We start from the raw sequence: 20199 nt of genomic DNA, 5'->3' as shown, positions 1-20199 counted from the left end.
TGAATCACAGAAAGTTGTTAAGAAATGAGGTTACTTATCAGACCACCTAGTAAAATAATATATATTTCTGCATTGTTTCCAAATATCACTTTCTATCTATTGATCATATTGTCATATCATATTGTAGTGAAAACATGTTTACTCTAGATCATAATTTTTCAATTTTTAGCCATAGCAATTCAATTTATGAAGCATTAAAGTATTTTAAGAATTCCAATGACAACTCCATAATAATTGCATCTGATTCTTTGTCGGTTCTTATAACCATTGTGACTATATCTTTTTCTAGCAAAAGCACAAATATTTACATCCTTCTAATAAAAAAAAATTATTTTTGAATTAGGTACATCAGGAACAAAGAACAGTTAGATTTTTGTGGATTAGAGCTCACATACGGCTTGAGCATAATGAGTATGTAGATATATTAGCTAAGAAAGCCATTGATTCTGGTACGAAAACAGATTATAAGCTTTGCATACCAGATGTATTTTTAACAATCAAGAATATTGTAAACAATCAGTGGAAACAAGAATATTATGAATATAGTCAACACTCTAACTTACAATATGCACTCATACAACCATCGAGCAAAAAGATAAAAGAGGGAATCTTATCGTTATGAAAAGGCGACCAAAAAAGTGGCCTCTGATGGCGGACATATCCGGAAATGCGAATGCGCCAAATTTAAATTTTCCGACACTTATTAACAGTAGCTATAAAATAGTTTTCAGAATGTGTCTTAGACGAGAAAATTTTAATTAAATATTAACGATAACAGTCTAAAATGTGAAACAATTGTTAAAAAACTTCAATATAAATAAGATTTCATGTGACAGTTGGGACACATAATAACATAACCCAACTAAATTTGATTTCTTAAACAAGGAAAGACTCTCTTTCCTTGTTTAATTTGGCCTCTCAAGATGGCACTTCCTGTCTAACAATATTTTTGCCCCCACTACCTTTACATTCCCTCTTTTGTCTTTTTGCTCGATGCATACAACTCACAATCCCGAGTGAATTTTGGTTTAAAAATTACATCTATTATCAGAATCAGGACACGCATGTTATCCGGCTCATCTGGCAATACTTAAAATTGTAAATTCCAATTTATGTGGTTTGTCAAAAAGAAGCAGATTTAAACCATTTTTTCTTTGAATGTACAAAATATATACAACAAACTGACGACTTAATAAAAAATTTATTCAAACATAAAATCTTTCCACCCTATAACATTTGTTACCTTTTGTCATTAAATAACAAGATTGTATATAACTACTTACAGAATTTATTTCGAAAAGTAACCTCAATTTGTAAGCCCAGTTAAAATAGTAACCTTTGTTTTATCCCATTTGTTTTAAACCTACTATCCGTGACCCAGTCTAGTTTATGTTTTAATTTAATGTCTTGATGGGTCCCTAGACGAAAAGCGAGTAACCATGTTTGTTCCTTTACTGATAACCAAATATGCATTGCGATAATTTTCTTTTCTTTGCTTTGGGAAGAACCGAAAAAAGTTGTGAGTGGCTGAATGGAAAATGACTATGCAAAAAAAAGAAAAATATCATATTGCCTCCTTATGACAAATTAGCTGTTATATTTATATCTTTTTTAAGCCTTTTTTTAACATACAACTTTTTAAATTATTTTCAATTGTTATAAAAAACAGAACTAATATACATACGTACATTGTTTTTTTAGGAATGGAATCTAATTTTGACAGAAAAATTAAAGATATTAATTTTAATCAACTGTATGATTATGCATCTGTAATGCATTATTCTCCTAAAGCGTTTTCTAAAAACGGTAAAAACACAATAGTGCCAAAGGTAAGTGATCTATTAGTCCATTGAAATTTTTTATGTCTTAGCGTGCATTTCCTAGAGGACGCAATTTTATTTTTGTAGTTATACCTACTTCTATACGCACGGTCGGCGTTGGAAATTTGCATGAGAGTGAATCTGTGAAACCATTACATATGTAAGATAATGAGTAAGAGAGAGAGAGAGAAGATATATTTTCTCTCTCTTCCTCTCTCGAGAATAAAAATGTTCCTTTTGTATATATATTTAATATTATATATTATATAATATTGTATATATAATATTATATATAATATAATATGTATTAATATTATTATTTATGTGATATGTTTTGTATTATTTAAAATTAAACCTTTATAATACTTATTTTAGGCTTTTGTATTTTCAAAATAATCACTGTTTTACCGAACTGTCAATTTTAAAATTCGTTAATGTCATGTCTAATTGGCAAATCCTTTACGTATTTGGTTCATACGCTGGTGGTTGTGAGTTCGAATCCCAATTATGAATTTCCTTTTTTATTTTTGAAATATTTAAAAACCTCACGTTAATCTTATTAAATATATGTAATAAACGCAAAAAACATGAATTTTAAAATAAAATGAAAATTTACAACATAATCCGAGTTGTTGGGTTTTTATTTTTATCTTCGTAAAGTAAGTTATAAATGTATATTGGCAGTTTTAAATACTTATGAATATTACATTTTCATTTATATTGTATTATTATATTGAATTATCTTGCAGTGTATTTATTGTATTGTAATTTTTATATTAATCAAAAACAAAATAAACAATGAATTTTACTGCAGAGTATGTGTAAATTTTTTTTTTTTGCATTCAACTCCTTTTATACATGTATAAAAATAAAAATATATATATTTTCATTAAAATATTGATACAATCCTTCATTTACTATACTCCTATTACAGGTCAAATGTTTATATACAGCAAACGATGCACCATATACCTATATAACTAATTCTTTTTCTCTTTCTGCTCTCTCTTACCTATAGCATTACATATGTAATGATTGTGCAGATTGACTCCTATATAAATTTTTAACGGCGAACGCGTGTATAGAGTTATAACTTCTACCGGCAGTCCCACTGGACTTCCACACCCGTTTTTATTTTGATTTGTTGAGAGAGTAAGTATAAACTTAAGTTCAAGTTTGTGGGCTCACCACCCTTGTCCGCCAGTCACTATCTTGGAAAAAGGAGGGAAAGGATTTTCACGCTGTATCTCGTAAACTAGTAACTCTACAAAAAATTTTATTAAAGATTATTTGTAGCGAATTAAATGGTTTATTACTTTTAATCGTAAAATGGAAAATAAAAAAGTTATAAACAAAAATAACTAAAAATTTTCTTTTGGTCCTTATAACTTTTCTCTGGTAATTTTACAATAAAATGACATTTAAGCATTATCATAGAGGCTTTTTTATGTAATAATTTTCACTACGAATTTGTTTTATTTAATTAATGTCTCTGGATTTTACAGGGCTTCGAAGTTGGCCGGGTTCTTTCTCGCTGGAATATGGGGTCTAAAGGGTTTTTGATCTGTATCTCGTAAACTATGGTTCGTTTTTTAACCAGGAGGAGTAAACTAAAAAGACAGATTCACACCCAAGAAAGTTACTAGAAAAGTCACCAAACACATCTTCTTTTTTGGTTGATTATCTCGGCCTTGCTTTAATCCAGTAATCAGTACCCGACAACCCCATACGTCGATTCTAACCTAACTTTGTTTGTTTTTGCAAGGTTTATGCACAGTATAGACAACACAGTATACTCTGGTTTATGTTTGAATATTAATTTTTATATATATTTTTTTGTTTTTCTAATTAATGTTGGCTTGTTATGAAGAAGTTGAATAATTTTTCATAATTTATATTATATATATATATATATATATATATATATATATATATATATATATATATATATATATATATATATATATATATGATTTCTTGAGTCTATGGTATTTAATTATAATTTAGAGAATATTTTGATCGGGAGAGTCAATAATGTTACAGATCTAAGTATGGTTTTTCACAGAAATGTGTCTTTTAATTTGCAAACAGATCTCATATGCAACAAAGCTATGAAATGGCTTGGTTCCATTAAAAGATAACAGAAATTTTTGTAGGATTGCATCTCTAAAAACTTACACTTTTATCTGCTCTCAAGTTGAAAATTCAACCCTGTTTTGTTTTCCATTTACTCAAGCATGTATCAAAAGGGAGAGAGTTAAAAGATTTCTGAAATACTGTTCTTTTAAACTGCATTGACCATATTCTTATTCTGGTGTGATCAATTTCTTGAATCTAGTTTTTTTTCTTACCAGAAGAGTTAACTTTGACTTAATCACTATTTTTAAGCTTAATAATCCAATCTCCTTAATTGCTTCAGCTAATTTGTTTTACATATTCCTTCCCTTTCACTGCTATAGAATTTATGTTTTCATGTTTCTCATCACAGAGTTAATTGTGGTTCAAGTATAGGTGTGGTCCGACTTCTCATGCATGCTAATCAGTGACCTCATTAGATAGATTTGTTTTTATGCATTAATATCTTTAGGTTCTATTTGAAGCACTAAAATGCAAAATGATACTTTGTATAAATAAGTGTGTACTTGCAATTTCTTTAATGCTGGATTCTTGTTTAATTTTGACAGTGGGTTTGTTCCATTTGCTATCAATAAATAAAATTTACTAAAAAATACTGGATTTCTGTGAGATAATCAACAAATTTAATCTATTATGGTTACATCCTAGCATAATTTTGCATTTTTTTTGTGATCATCTACAATCAGGAAGAACAAAACCAACTGTATCAATACAGCATAAAGGTACGAATACCAAAACCAAAGTCTACAGGCTATGCCAATGATGCGAGTAACTAAAACACAACATTAATTTACTTAAGTTCTTTTATTGTGATGAAAACAAAATGAAAATGCTTCCCAACAAGTATACACTAAGTTTAAAAGATAGTTGCCGTTTTTCTTATGATAATTAGATATAAATAACATACATTTATAAATTTATAAACATTTTAAACTATAGTTAGTATAAATACCATCTAGAAAAATATCACATTAAATACTTTTCGCATGTCATCAAGTCAAAGTTATTCCAACTTAAAGAGTCAGACATCGATTTAAATATTAAAGGAAAATAATATTCAGTGCATAATATATATTCGAGATGTATGTAAAAATAAAAATTTAATAATTTTATTAGTCTTCCAAAATATCCTCACCATTTATGTCTTGGTGAGGTTTATGAACAACTACACCATTTTGAATTTCTTCATTTAGTTTTTCGGCAAAAACAATCATTTGAGCAAGAAAGTTTTGTTTTTGGTCAGCAATTCAATGTATAAACCATTATTTGAATAATTTCACCTAAAAAATAACTATGATAAGACATTCATAATATAGACAATAAATCAATCATCCTATAAACAGTAAGATAAACAATCTATAGTACAATTATGCTATGCAATATTTGTTGCAATGAATCTGCTTATATGTAAAGTAAAAAATATTCCGTTTTTTTTCTTTTCTTCACTTTTCCATGTTCTTATATCTGTTGATCCAAAATACTTGACAACATTCGAATAGAGTATACAATTAAAAACTTAAAAATTTATTTTTTTAATAATTTACTATTTATGAGATCATTACTTATTATACTCATCATCAAACATACCAAGTATAATATCTTTAAATTAGAATGGTGAAATGTAAGTACATGATACTTAAAATGAAAATATTTGTACACTGGTATGTTTGCAAAAACATGTCACACAAAGACTGTTCTACTTATGTCTATAAATAGGAAAAATATTTTGATCAAACAAGAAGGGTGCAATTACAATCATTTCTCATTAGCACCTAAAATTAGCACATTAATTTAGTAAGTCTTGATTTTAACAATAACTATTCTGCAAAATTCATCATCCATTCTGCGCTGGCTGCATTCCAATCCTATAATTCTGTGACCGTCATAGCAGAAGACATTGATATTCTTGTCTTGCTCACGGCATTAGAATTGGAGCAGTCCAATGTTGTGTGCCCAAAGTATTAAATTTTTTTAAACCTTCAAAAGGGTGTAAGTCGCGTCAATTATACTGTAGTTTAAGTTTTATATACAGCGACGGTATTGCAGAGAATTTGCTGTTTTTCCATGCTTTCTTAGGATGCAACACACAAGATTGGCATACTTAAATTCATCAAACTTTTATAGAAACATCCTGAGTTTTTAGCGAAACAGTATTATATCTCAGTGAGAAAACCTAGCCATATCTGCTCACTGTCGTTGGCGAACGTTTTTTCGTCTCTTGATATGATGGAAATAAAGGTGATTCTCTACCAGCATGATATGCAAACGATTTGACAAGACAGTAATCAAAATTACATTTAAATTATCATCGCTTCCGCCAACACAAGACGCAGCTCATTTACACAGTGTTAGAGTTTGTCACCAGGAAATACTCCCATTCTGAAGAGTGGGACTGGAAAAAGCATGAAAAAATTTGGATACCAATCAAAACCTTCAAAACTCCAGCATCCCCTGAACTTCTGAAATTAATTTTCTGCAGATGCAAGGGAAACTGAGAAAGTATGTGTGCTTGTCAACGAGTAGGCCTCAAATGCTCTGCAGTGTGCCTTAATTGTTTTCGTGAACATGCAGTGACAACATGGAAATATTAAAATTAATCGAAAAATTCAAAGAATTCGAAGACGAATTACCCACAATGACGCCAATTCTAATTTCTGTTCTTTCGCAAAAATTCACCTTCGATACTGAACTAGTCCTGAATCGTAGCCTGGCCATCAAAGAAAATAAAAAACATTAGCTGGAAAACAACTTTTTAAATATATAATTATGCTCAATATTATCTCGCCTGGAAATTGTCAGTGAGTTAAGCCTAATGGGGATACCACTTAAAAAAAATGCGCCTCCAGACTCTACCTTATAGGTGGTCGAGAAAAAGGTCGATAATAAACTAATAATACCATAGAAATGTTACCAAAATAATAAATTATATAAATAAAAAATATATAGTAAAAAACTAAGCCTAATAGTTTATATTTATCCTATTTTTATGAGTATTCAAGAACCCAGTTAACTTCGGATAGCTGCAAAACCCAGTGAAATTAATGAAATTAAACAAATTTGTAGTGAAAATGATTCGTTGAAAACCCTCTATGATATTGCTCTAATGTATTTTTATTGTGAAATAACCAGGAAAAAAGTTATAAGGCCCAAAAGAAAATTTGTTCAAAAATTTGTTTTTAGTTATTTTTGTTAATAACTTTTTATTCCATTATAAAAATGTTTTGTAGGGTTGCTAATTTACGACCCATTGCCTCCTTTTTTAAGATGATGGTCGGGGGACAAGGGTGGTGAACCCAAAAAACTTAAGCTTAAGCTTCTACTAAGCACTATCAAACAGGGAAAAAAATTGCGTCCTCTTTAAAATTTAATTTCAATGCAACTTTTTAATGGATTATATATGTTACGAGCAAAGCGCGAAATTGGACAATCCTAGCGTTGTACGGAAATTATTATCCACTTCTAGCATTGTACCCCCAAACTGTACAATGTCCGAAATAATCAAAATAATTGTCAAAACGCTCATCGGTTCGAATCGATTATTATTGACAAGCGACACACTAAATCAAAAATCGAATCGAAGAAGAAATTGTTCTACAATAGAGATTGTTAGTGAAACATTTCAAAGCTTCAAGAGATAGATACATCACTATAATATAAGGAAGATGTTTGTGAAACATCTTAGATTTTCAAGAGATATGTATGATAATTTAAAATAATTTAATTCTACGAATCCAAAAGTCAAAAACGCTGGTTAATTATGGATTTATAACCTCAATTGATGTTTGTTTGTCGTTAATAATAAATGGGGAATAATCGTAAAAATCGAATTGAATCGATATCTGATATATTATTTTAAACTTTGACGCATGGCTACTTATTGAAATTCGAACATTGTACAGCAATTCTTTTATACAAAGTCCGCCGATTATATATATTTCGGAGATTGTACAGTAAAGGGGTACAATGCTAGAAGTGGACAAGATTGTTTGTACAATGCTAGGATTGTCCAATTTCGGACATTGCTCGTAACATATGTAAATATTGAGTAGTAAAAATTGATGTCATTGTAAAGTTGTCATTCTGTAACGTCTCTTTCATTTTTAAACTTATAATTTTTTCTAAAGTTATGTAATGATAAAAGAACGTAATGCTAGGTCAAGATTACTACGTTAACAATTCTACTGATCCGAATAAACTTCATGTCGACTCTGACAAATACAATAATTGATTAATTGTCTTTTTTGTTCTTCATGACAATTTATGAAAATAACCAGGTTTTTTCTAATGCTATGGGGTCGATCAAAGCGTGTGTTCATTAAATGTTGCGAGACGTGTGTTTATTTACTTGTGAATGTTAATGCCAGATGAATATTGACCTGTCGGTTCAATCGCTTTTGACTTAATTCCAGAGTAAATAATCTAAACACAACTAAATGTAGCCATAATGTGTCTCCAAAAATCTATTAGTTGGTACGAATCGGTAGAAAAATATTTGAAGAATGTTTGTTTACATGAAGACACTCTTCTTTACGAGTAGAATTTATCGGATGTTTTTAATTTCGATAGCCCACATCCATGCATAGTAGTGTGATCTATTAAGCAACTATGTTTCTTTTAATAAAAAACAGTGATTGTCTTGAGTGTTGATGTTTTACCACAGATGATTTTTTACAGTGACCAAATCTTCTTGTATTTAGTCAAACGAGTATTTAAATTACGTTTTGTTGTTCCAGTAGGTACTAAACAATAACTGCAGGGAATGCGGTACATTCCTGGAGTAGATAACGGTTCTCTTGAATCTTTGACCGATCGTAGACGTTCTTGTATAGTCGTTGTTGATTTAAAAATAAACTTAAAGTGATGCTTATCTAAGATTTTTCCGACTAGACCTGTAGCATCTTTATTACACGTCAAGAAATCTTTTCCTTTTGGTTCTTGTTGTTAATTGATATTGTGGTTGACTCTTTTTGGACATATAGATAGAACTCTTGATTGACTCTTGGAATATAACTTTTCCGTCCCATCGTTTTTTCTTAATGTTTTAATTCTGCTTTAAAATATTTCGATTCACATATGTTAATAAATTAGTGCAATTTTTAAAACTCTCACGTTTACTCTAAAAACTTTTTTTTATTCTAAAAAATATTTTATCTTTTGTCCATGACTTAATCGCTGAGACGGCTTTTTTGTTTTCTCATGATATATATGATATCCCTGGCCAAACAAGCCATAGTAGGAAATTGATTCTGGTTGTCTTTCCACCAAAAGAAAAGGTTCTCTAACTTCTCATTCTTCTGCTAGATATGGATACAGTTCGTCGTCAAGCTGCACTCTTTTCTTGTATAGTGACAAAATTTTGAGATCTTTCTCGCCACTAGAGGACCCGGAAGAAGATCCAACTTCCTTGTTGCTTCCAGGTTAAGGCAATTTTTTGCATATTTTCAATATAATTCTCTGAGTTTTTTCTACGTTTCTTGTTTCAAGGAACGGTTTCATTCCGATAAATCGAAAGATATGCAGTACACCCAATTCATTTAATTGCAGTATTTGATATTATTCCTTGCTGCTATAAAAGAGTTTTTCAGATTAAATTCCTCGACATTTTTTTGGTCTTGAAAAAAGAAGAAGAGAAGAGAGCTTGAAATAGTGTGTAAGTATGTAAATTTTTTACAGTTTTTTTTAAAAACTGTCCTTCTATTGATTTTAGTAAATCCCAATCTGCTTCTTGGATTCTGAATGGTATTGATTTTGAATTACATTTTTCAAACCTTTACCTTTACCATTAACCTGATTGGTTACATTCCCGAGAGGGGGAACCTGTAACCCTAGAGAGCGCGTCCTAAGGTGGCGGATAGGGGAATGCCCTCACCGGCCTGTTTGCAGCTAGGCCGGCGGGTAGGTGGGAAATAAAATACCACCCGCGGACCAACAGGTGGGGTAGATAGGACTCCTAAGCCGTAGAAAAGGCAACTTATCTAAGAGAAGGATACTCTGATTTAAAACCCTGGTCCTCCAAGTTGGGGGTTGAGGCATCGGGCCAACTCCTCGATACTCGGAAAAAATGATCAAAGGTTAAAAATTTCAGCAAAAAGCCTTGGAATTCGGACGGATTAAACTATAAACGAAATTCGCAAAGAAAATGGATTATAAATTTGGGTGCTTGGAACATACAAGGAATAAGGACAAAACAGGAGGAGGTCTTCCGTGAACTGAGTAAAATGAAACTAGACATCTGTGTATTAACTGAAGTAAAGAAAAAAGGAAGAGGAAATCATGGCAAGAAATAGATGAAAGAATTATCATCATGGAAATTAAGAAAAATGGTCATGAAATAGTGGTAATTGGAACATATGCACCTACGGATGACTCAAGGGTTGACAGCAAGGAAGAGTACTTTAACAAGTTAACAACTGTTCTAGCCACAATTAATAAGAAGAAAGAAATTTGGATCTTAGGTGATCTTAATGCAAGACCTGGAAAGAGCTCCAACAGTGAAATAATAGGGAGATATGGAGAAGACATTCTGAACGACAATGGTAAAAAATTAATAGATTTTTGCGAGGCACATTCTTTAAAAATATTAAATGGTTTCTTCCCCCATAAGAATATACACAAATTTACATGGACACAGCCTACCAGGAATTTAAAATCAATAATTGACTATTTCATTCAGCGTAAAGATTCTAAACTAAAAACGAAGGACGTGAAGGTGTTTAGAGAGCCAGAATGTGGAAGTGACCACCATATGATTATTGCAAAAGTAATGGTGACATTTAAGAGAGAACAATCAAGTCACAAAAATGATGAAGTAACAGACATAGGAACAACCATAGAAAACATAAAATTTAACCTGGAAAGCTTTAAACAAGATTCGAAAAAGTTCTTATATAAAATTAGAATAGCCCAGAAAATAAAAAATATAGAAACAAAGGACTTAGACCCTGAAAGTCTGTATGAGGTAATTAAAAAATATATTCATGAAGCGGCAAATGAAGCACTGGGAAAAGTTGAAAATCGGAAAAAAAGAAAACCTGAATGGTTGTCAACGGAACTAGAAGAGAAAGTTCTCAAGAAAAAACAAGCATATCACATATGGCTTCAATCCAAAGATCCTCAAGACAGAGAAATATACGCTAAATGGAATAGAGAAGTTAAAAAAGACGTAGATAAGGCAAAAAATATAAACTGGGAGGCTAAGTGTGATGAACTGGACAGATTTATGGGTGGAACAAAAGTGGGAGATTGGAGAGATAGGAAAAGATGGAGGCTGAAATGCGGGAAGCGGCAATCGCCGTAGGACCCCCGTTATATGATGATGATTGATTTTGAATTACTGACAGAAGAAAATAAGGAAACGAAAGTTCTTGTATTTATCACGTTCACTGTTAGATTCAAAGGTATCATCATCTGGTGGTGTCGCCTTAATGTCAGGTGATAATTTATTTAAAGGACCTAAATCAAAACAAGTTTTTGCATACCAGGTGTGTATAGTAATAAATAAAAGAAAATGCCGAAAACATTTTAAAATTTTCTGTTGTTTTGGTTTAAATGTACCAATTATGTTTCATCAATATGAATTATTAAAACAGAAAAACTTTTAATTTTTATAAAGATGTATACGTTGCAAACATAATGCAAGTACGTGTATAAATTGATTTAATAAATCATTCCGAAAATAATAAAAGTTTCGTTTTTGTCCGACTTTGAAGTCCCGCAACACAAAGCGCCAGTCCAGTCCCGTGTCCCGTCCCGCAAAAAATCACTGTCCCGTCCTGCAGTAAAAGTCACTCTCCCATCCCGCGTCCCGTTTCCCACCGCGTGAAAACATGCGGGGCAAAGTGCAATTGCAGATACATACAGCGAGAATCATACAGTATCGAAATATTTCAATTTCATTTTTTGTTCGTTAAGTCTAAGTATGAATCTATTTTGGACTTATTTTTTTTTATTTTAATTATTCTGGTTTGTAGGATATATCATTTATAAAAAAAATGGGTCAACGACGCGGATTAACGAAGAGAGATATAACTAAAATAAATCTTATGTATAATTGTCCTGAAAGGACCAACGCCATTCATGGCAACAGAAATATCTATTTTGCAGGAAAAAATGAATATAGAAATTATTTATATTCTAATAATTATTAAAACTGTTTTATTTAATTGAGATTACTATTAAAGTTTTATACAAATTTTGTTTTTACTTCTGAATCTTAGGGGATAATATATACATGGTGTCTCAACGAACATTTGTACCCCTAAAACTGGACAAAATAATTATTTTGACAAAAATCGACAACCCGGTCGATCTTTATATTTAGTGGGACCAATTTTACCAAAAAAAAGAATTCTTGGAATTTTAACCCTGTGCTGGGGCTTGCAACCTCACACAATTTTATAAATAGAGAAATAAATATTTTTCGATTGTCATTTATACACTAAATTGTAAATTAGCAATATACTAATAGTTCATTTTTTGTTAAATCAAGACAGATTTCAATTTTTCAAAAATGATTTAAAATTGTGTTTGCTCGTTTGCAGCGTTTTCTATCCCAAATAATTTTCCGCGTACAAAAGTTTTGAAGACCAAAAACAATTTGCTAAAAATTGACATCGTTATGATTAGCAGATTTTTCGTGTATAATAATGTCAGCTCATCGGAATTCCACGATGTTGAAATTGTTTAAGTTATATTACATATCTTAAAGTTCAGTGCACTGTACCCTTCAAAAACTAAACTAAACTCGTTGCTAACCTGGTGGAATTCGGTGCGATCATATTTATGGGGACTATACTAAAACAATTTTTAATTAAAGGTGATTACTTGGCAACATCGCACTTACCGAAGCTCTTAACGATATCTTTTCAACGAAATCATATTCCACTGATCAATTTTGCAGAGGCGTACCAAAAAAAGGTAAATTAAAAGTAAAGGTAAAGGCGTAATTTATTTAAACACATAAGTAATAACCTAAAAATTAAATCTAAGATCGATATAATTATTAAATTATTATGTGTCTTTTGACAGGTATATTATAGTTGTCTAACAAATTAAAGTAAAATTGTATTCTTATTAGAGAGTACCTAATACAGAACTTCAAAAAACAGAAAACTTTGAAAAATACTTATTTTTTCATTAGGCTAAACAAGCTGAAATTTTAACATTCGATCTTGTCATTGCACATAATTCTCTATAGAATTTCTGAGTGCTGTAAACGTTATATACAGGGTGGTCCTTAAGTAATTGTACAAAAAGAAACAGTAGATTCTACACTTTAAAATATTACGATTTAAGCCAAATTGCTTTAATAAAATGTTGATATTAAGAAAGATACAGGGTGTTAAATTGCAAAATTAAAATTTTATTTTTGGCTATAACTTTTATGTTTGTAAACATTTATGTATAAAAATTTACAACTGGGTACTTTTAAATATGAGAAATTTTAATTTGATGCACACTTTAATGTAACTGATACAGGGCGCTACTTATGCCACATATCTGGTATAAATTTGCACTTATCTTTTTTGTTCTATAAGTTACCTGTACTTGGGATAAAAAATATGAAAGATACATTATTTTAACAAAAAAAGGTATACTTGTTAATATTTTCAAAACTCAACAGTTTTCGAGATAATCGCATTTTAAAAATCAGCTGTATAATTCTGATCTAAGGCAATTACTCCAGGCAACGAAGAAAAAATAGACAAAAACATTAATACTTCTGAATTTTTCGTATAAAATACCTTTAACTAAAGTTCATAATTAACGAAATATTAAATAAAATAAATATATCAGCAGGATAATTAATACTAGAATTTGACAAAATAACAGAATAATGGAATTTTACATCAAACATTTTACGTTTTATGTTAAATTAAAGTCATAAGAAAAACATTTTGTTTACAAACCAAATTAAGAAATAGTTAAACTAAATAACATAACTTTTTGTCAAAGTAAGTGTTAGATATGTCCACCATTTTCTTTAATTCATTTGTCAATATATTCAATAAAAGATCGTCTCATATTAAATAGCATCATTGGTTCTAAAGAAACTGCTGCAGTATTTATTTCTTCCCATAGTTGGTTGCGAATGTTTATGGGATTCTTATAGACACGTTGTTTTAATGCGCCACATACACCAAAATCAAGCGGATTAAATTCGGGGCTAGGTGGTGGCTATAATGTATAATGGATGAATATATTATTTTGGATACATATCGAAATCTTATGGTATATTATGAAACTACATCTTATTTGTTGCAGAAGTTAAATAATGTATTAAACTGTGATGTATCTCGTTCATTGGTTACTTATATACACACGGAATAACCTATTGATGACATTACTTATTTATATGATTACGTTACAGCTTACGAGTAACAATAATTACATTTCGAACAAATGGACTATTATGATTTACTAACGAACTAATATTATGCTGAAATAAATTGCCTGTGTGTTTACTCTATTTATAACAATATCGATTATTAGGACAATGATGATGTTTTTGTAAAAATGCTGAATCTTTCAAAATGGATTTGTAGCAAAAGTATTATGAAACAGGACACATATGTGTTATTCAATACCTGTGCTCTAGTTTCTATTTGTCCTAATAAAAATGGGTAAACAATTTACGTAGTGAACAATAAGTATTCTTTTCGCATTTTTTATGAATTAAATAATTATATCAATATCTCACCACATTGCCAAGGAATATGACTACCACGACCAATCCAAAGTTCTGAAAATTGTATTTAAGTATGTTCTAACTGCTTTCTCTCTAGAATGTGGTGTACCATTTTGCATAAACCTCATATTTTGGGTTGTTAGCATTTTACAATAGAGAAAAAGTAATACAACGCCATTATAAAAACTTAAGAAGCGATAGCAAAGGGAAATTGTAAACATGATGACGGCCAACGTCTGAATACGGACACGGCACCTAAAGAAGAAGATGAAATATATTTTCTCCAGTAAGACATTTAGCACGCATAACAAAGCATTTTGTGATGTAACATTATCATCTTTGAGTTGTTTTAATAAGAATAAACTATGAATTATGCTTATCTACAGGTATTCAGTGCTTTACCGCACAAATATCAAACTAAGAATTATTGTGCAGCTGACTTATAAAATGCATTTATCTCGAAAACGGTTGAATTTTCAGGTTACTAACAAGTATACCTTTTCTTTGTAAAAATAATGTATCTTTAATATTGTTTAACACAAATAGAGCTAATTTAAATTTTAATATAGAGCAAAAAAGTTAAGAGCAAATTTATGCCACACATGTAGCATATGTGGTGCCCTTTATTAGTTACAGTAAAGTAAGTGTAAAATTATAATTTATCCTACTCAAAAGCATTCAACTGTAAATTTTTCGCCAAAAATATTTACTAACGTAAAAGTTATAGCAAAAAATTAAATTTTAAATTTCTACTTTAACACCCTGTATCTTTCTTAATATCAACATTTTATTAAAGCAAGTTGGCTTAAATCCTAATATTTTAAAATGTAGAATCTACGGTTTCTGTTTGTACAATTACTTAACGACCACCCTGTATACATTTTTAACTTAATTTGAAAGTTTCCTTGTGTTTATTTGTTTATATAGATATAAAAATATATTATGAAGTCCATATAAATTAAAATGAAGTAAGCTAAACTATTATCATGTGAATGCGTGTACCTATATAGTAGTGCATTTGTTTATTTCAGTAAATTCTCGAAATATGAAATGATGATGGCACTAACTACTAAAGAGTTAATAGCTTTGTTAGAAGAAGACTCAGATTGTGAAAATGCTGATTTACTTAATGTGGTTTATTTGCCGCCGAGATTAGATTAGAAAGTTTCTGATGTAGAAGACATTGATGATAATATTATTTGTGAAGAATCAATAAAATAGGATATTGCAGGTACATATAAATACAACTGATTAGGAATTCTGACGATTCTGATTAAGAGATTCCTTTGAACCACATATAAAACGTCCAAAAAAAAACCAGGCAAAATAGTAAATCCAAATTTGTCTCAAGTTGTAACAACAGATACTCCTTCGTGCTCAGTAGTAATTCAACATCAGTCTGATTGATATTTAGATAATTAAAAGCCACTCATGAAAGCAAGTCATATATTGAAGTTTTTTCACTCTTTTTTGATAAAAAAGTAATTGAGAGCATTCTATATTTTACAAATATTTATGCATCGCAAAATAACCGTCACTAATAATCTGATTCACACTCTGCTTCAAGTTGATATGCATTGATCAAAGGATGAGGATAAAGAGGTGCACATTATAAGAGAACGCATGAGCTGACATAGATTTATATTTATACTTTATAATAGCGAAGAAACCGCTATAATACATTAGTGTCAAACTTAGTACATGGACGTCAATCTAAATTTGCTTCACCAGATGAAACCAGATTCGACAATATTGACCACATTACAAAAAGAGCCGAAGTGCAAGAATGTAGGATGTGCAAAAGTAATACTATTTATTTATGTAAAAGGTGTAGAATGCATCTACACTCCAAACGTTTCCAAAATTTTCACCTCAAAATTTAATTTACATTTAGGATACAATATGTTCCTTTATTAAAAATTGTACTGTTTTCCTTGAAAATGAGAAAAAAATCTTTTTGTTTGTAAATTAGTCTTAATTTATGTGTTTTTAATTCAATCTAATAAATTAATTGTCAAATTTCTCTTTGTATATTGAGCCGCAGTTAATGGGTTAATACTATATAAAGAATAAACTTGCCTCAAATTTACTTTACTTACCTCAAAACTATTTGAAAGTTAATAATAAAGTCCATTTAATAAATATATTCCCAAGAAATAGAACACACTACGCCTATGCACATATAAATGAATATGCGGAACGAATAAACTAAAATATCATATTTCTCTCATTCCCATTCTTTCTAATAACGTAAATATATATAGAGCAGCAAAATATTGATAAGTTTACCGATCTTTCAAACCATTCAATGAAATTGTCTCACTATACACATAGTGAATCGCATTATTTACGAGGGCAAATTTTATGTGAATTATCTTACTCTTTCACTTATTTACATGGGCGAAGCATACACAATAAAAATGACCCAGGTAAATATTTACTATTGACATTTTACTTGGTTTCCGCTACCGTTTAGTTCAATTTGTAGATTAGTCACCTTTAATTGAAAATTGCCCGACTATAGCCGGTATATTTTGATTGCACTAGTTCACAGACCACTTGATTTGTGCACTAGTTTTTGGCTTCTCGGCATCACACGATGGTGAGAAGCAGCTAAAGACACAGTCGTGCTCTCCACATTGCGCATGAATCAAAATATTTACAACGTTGTCGTGTTGTATCACATTGACATCGCCTGGAAATCTAAAATGTTAGCTGATTGATTACTTACTTAATTTCAGGAACAAAAACACATTTCTCAGTACGAAGTTTATTGCTGATAAAAGTATTAATCTATATCGGCATGTAAGTAATATTTATTTAATTTTGCTAAATCATTTTTCACTTTGTTATTTAATCACTTTAAATTTAAATTTAATAATCGCACACATATAATATTGGCATATTTGCTATATATTCTGTACCAGACAGCACCCTAATACGGGTTATTACATTTTCAGCATTTAGTTTACCATGTACCGTTGACCTGAAGATGCATAGCAAATTATAGTATGCAAAACGTAGAATAAATCGATTGTGAATAAGTCATATTCTTATTTATTTTTACCTATTTGCAATGGACTTACACAGGCAATATATTTAAGATTTTCATAATTATTAACTTTTTTAGAATTAGAAAGAACTTTTTAATGCGATTTAATGTCTCGTGTCTGTGTCACAATGTATTATTTAAATGTCTGTTCAATTTTCTTTGCAAAGTAAATAATTTTTGGCAATATTTACACATTACCGCCATAGTCACCAAGTTTAAAATTATTAAACAAAAACAATCACACAATACTGCACAATAAAGACAAAGTACAAAAAGCAGTCTGTACACCTACACCTCAAACAGAATAATATTCGAAAACTCGAATTCGTCTGTCAACAACTAAATTGATAAATATCAAACTATCTCGGAAATGGCAACATTGGAAACCACTCCTGTGCAAAACAGGGAGCATGACTGTGACTCTAGCCGTTCGTCACGACCATCGAGTTAGAATCTATGGAGAGGGCATCACGTGAATAAAAACGACCTCACTTCGGCCATATTGTTAAGATTGTTTTGACACTTTTGACAGATCGTATATATTTGTTTACGTTTGTTGTTTTTCGAATATTTTTAGTTTTATAATACTTTTATAGAAACTGTAATAATAAATACTTCAGAGAATAAATTAACAGTATTTGACTGTATTAATTTATCTTTATGTATAATATATCTTGTTTTTAGTGTTTACCGCGGGATAAATAAATCATAGTTTATTAAAAATGTATTGCAATTTTTTTAGATTATGATTAAATCTTCTGAATAACTAGTCATATTTTTATAGTAGTTTTAATATTATTGAGTCCGGCCATGACCCCAAAGCCATATTGGTATCATCGTTAGCCACGCCTACCTACGCCGTTTTTAATACACACGTTAATATGCTCATAGCTTCTCCATAGATTCTAACTCGATGTTCACGACCGTGTGTCAGTGCGGGCCCGGCACGGTCACGTGAGACCTGGCTTTAATGATGTCATTAAGCAATTATTAAAAAATATTAAATTTTTAATAAAACTTTCAAGAATATTATTAAATTTCGTTAAGACAAAATATATAATATTTTATTTAATAAAATATTGTCCAAAGCCTCAGTTTCGTATAAAAGCTTTGTATAGTGAATATCATAAAATTAGTTTAGCAGTGGTTAATAAAATGTTTCCTCCAAACTTCTCAAAATCAGCTGTAAACTTAACGTTAGTAACTCATGGATTAACTGCAGTAGCTCATTGGTAAACATTGGAAAGAACTCTTGGATCTGATCATTATATTATTTCCGTTAAATTAAATATTGATGTACCTTCTACCATTGTCTACCCAACAAGGAAATAGAGATTAGAGAAGGCCAACTGGGAATTATTTCAAAGCATTCTTGAAATGGAATTAAAGATTGTTGTATACTCTGATAACTGTCATGAAATTGCACTTACTTTGGAAAGAGCAATCAACATATGCGTCAAAGCTTCTATTTCAGAAAACATACCCTTCATTCCCAAATATAGACAAAAATCTATTTGGTGGGATGATGAATGTGTCACACAGTTACAGTTTAAGAAGAATGCGCTTAAATTGTACAAAACCTCATCCACTCTGAATAACTTTCTCGAATACAAAAAGATAAAATCTACAACTTAAAAAATGTTTAAACAGAAAGCCAGAAGCATACGGATTCATTTTTGTTCCAGTCTTAGCTCCAGTTGCTCATCAACTCAAATATGGAAGATGGTGAACAAATTGAACAACAAAAACACAAACATTAAACGTGCTACCCCTTCAGTTGCAGAAGATATTCTAGAGAAGGTATGTCCACCTTTTGTTGACAAACATATCCCTCACCCAGGTACACTTATAGAAGAACATTATTTACTAAAAGAAATAACATCATCCGAACTAGAATATGCTATTAAGATATCCAAAAACATAGCCCCAGGTCCAGATCAGATTTCGTATATTATGTTAAAAAAATTAGTATGCTGGCCAAAAGATTACTACTGCATATTTATAACTGCTTCCTAATCTTGCAAACTGGAATACTTCCTTACAAATTTAATGATGGCTTGGTTATATTAATTCTAAAACCGGGAAAAATAGAGATCTTTCAGATTCATATCGACCGATTACATTGTTGTCATGCATTTTTAAAACATTTGAAAGAATTCTAAAATTGGTTACAAACAAGGCTGTGTTCGACGGATGCAGTCGTTTGTCTGACGACAGATGTTCAAATTGTCTTTTTTAATTCCATGACAACAAGTGAATTGTATATCGACATAAAAAGTGCTTATGACAATATTGATTTAAATATACTGTGTACTAAACTTCTGTTTTTTAAAGTTCCAAAATCTATGGCATATTTACTATCAAATTTATATAAAGACAGAAACGTATCGATGCGAGTAGGTCATAATATCATAGGACCAATGATCACATCAAAAGGCATTCCACAGGGAGCTGTTTTAAGTCCACTACTTTTTAATCTGTACACATATGATTTGCACAGTTTA

At 30.4% G+C, this 20199-nt stretch overlaps 1 protein-coding gene across 1 annotated transcript in view; it reads left to right on the top strand.

The window, feature by feature from the left end:
- The window catches only part of LOC140434608 (hatching enzyme 1.2-like), a 34625-nt gene extending 22484 nt beyond the window's left edge, over positions 1 to 12141 (top strand). The window contains exons 3-4 of the mRNA XM_072522994.1: positions 1702 to 1829; positions 11927 to 12141. Coding sequence (XP_072379095.1) covers positions 1702 to 1829; positions 11927 to 12103 — 305 coding nt within the window. The 3' untranslated portion in view covers positions 12104 to 12141. The remainder of the gene's footprint in view (positions 1 to 1701; positions 1830 to 11926) is intronic.
- The last annotated feature ends 8058 nt before the right edge of the window (positions 12142 to 20199 follow it).

This window comes from Diabrotica undecimpunctata, chromosome 2, assembly GCF_040954645.1.
Source record: "Diabrotica undecimpunctata isolate CICGRU chromosome 2, icDiaUnde3, whole genome shotgun sequence".
In the NCBI taxonomy this organism is placed as follows: Eukaryota; Metazoa; Arthropoda; class Insecta; order Coleoptera; family Chrysomelidae; genus Diabrotica; species Diabrotica undecimpunctata.
This window is presented reverse-complemented; position numbering and strand designations above follow the sequence as displayed.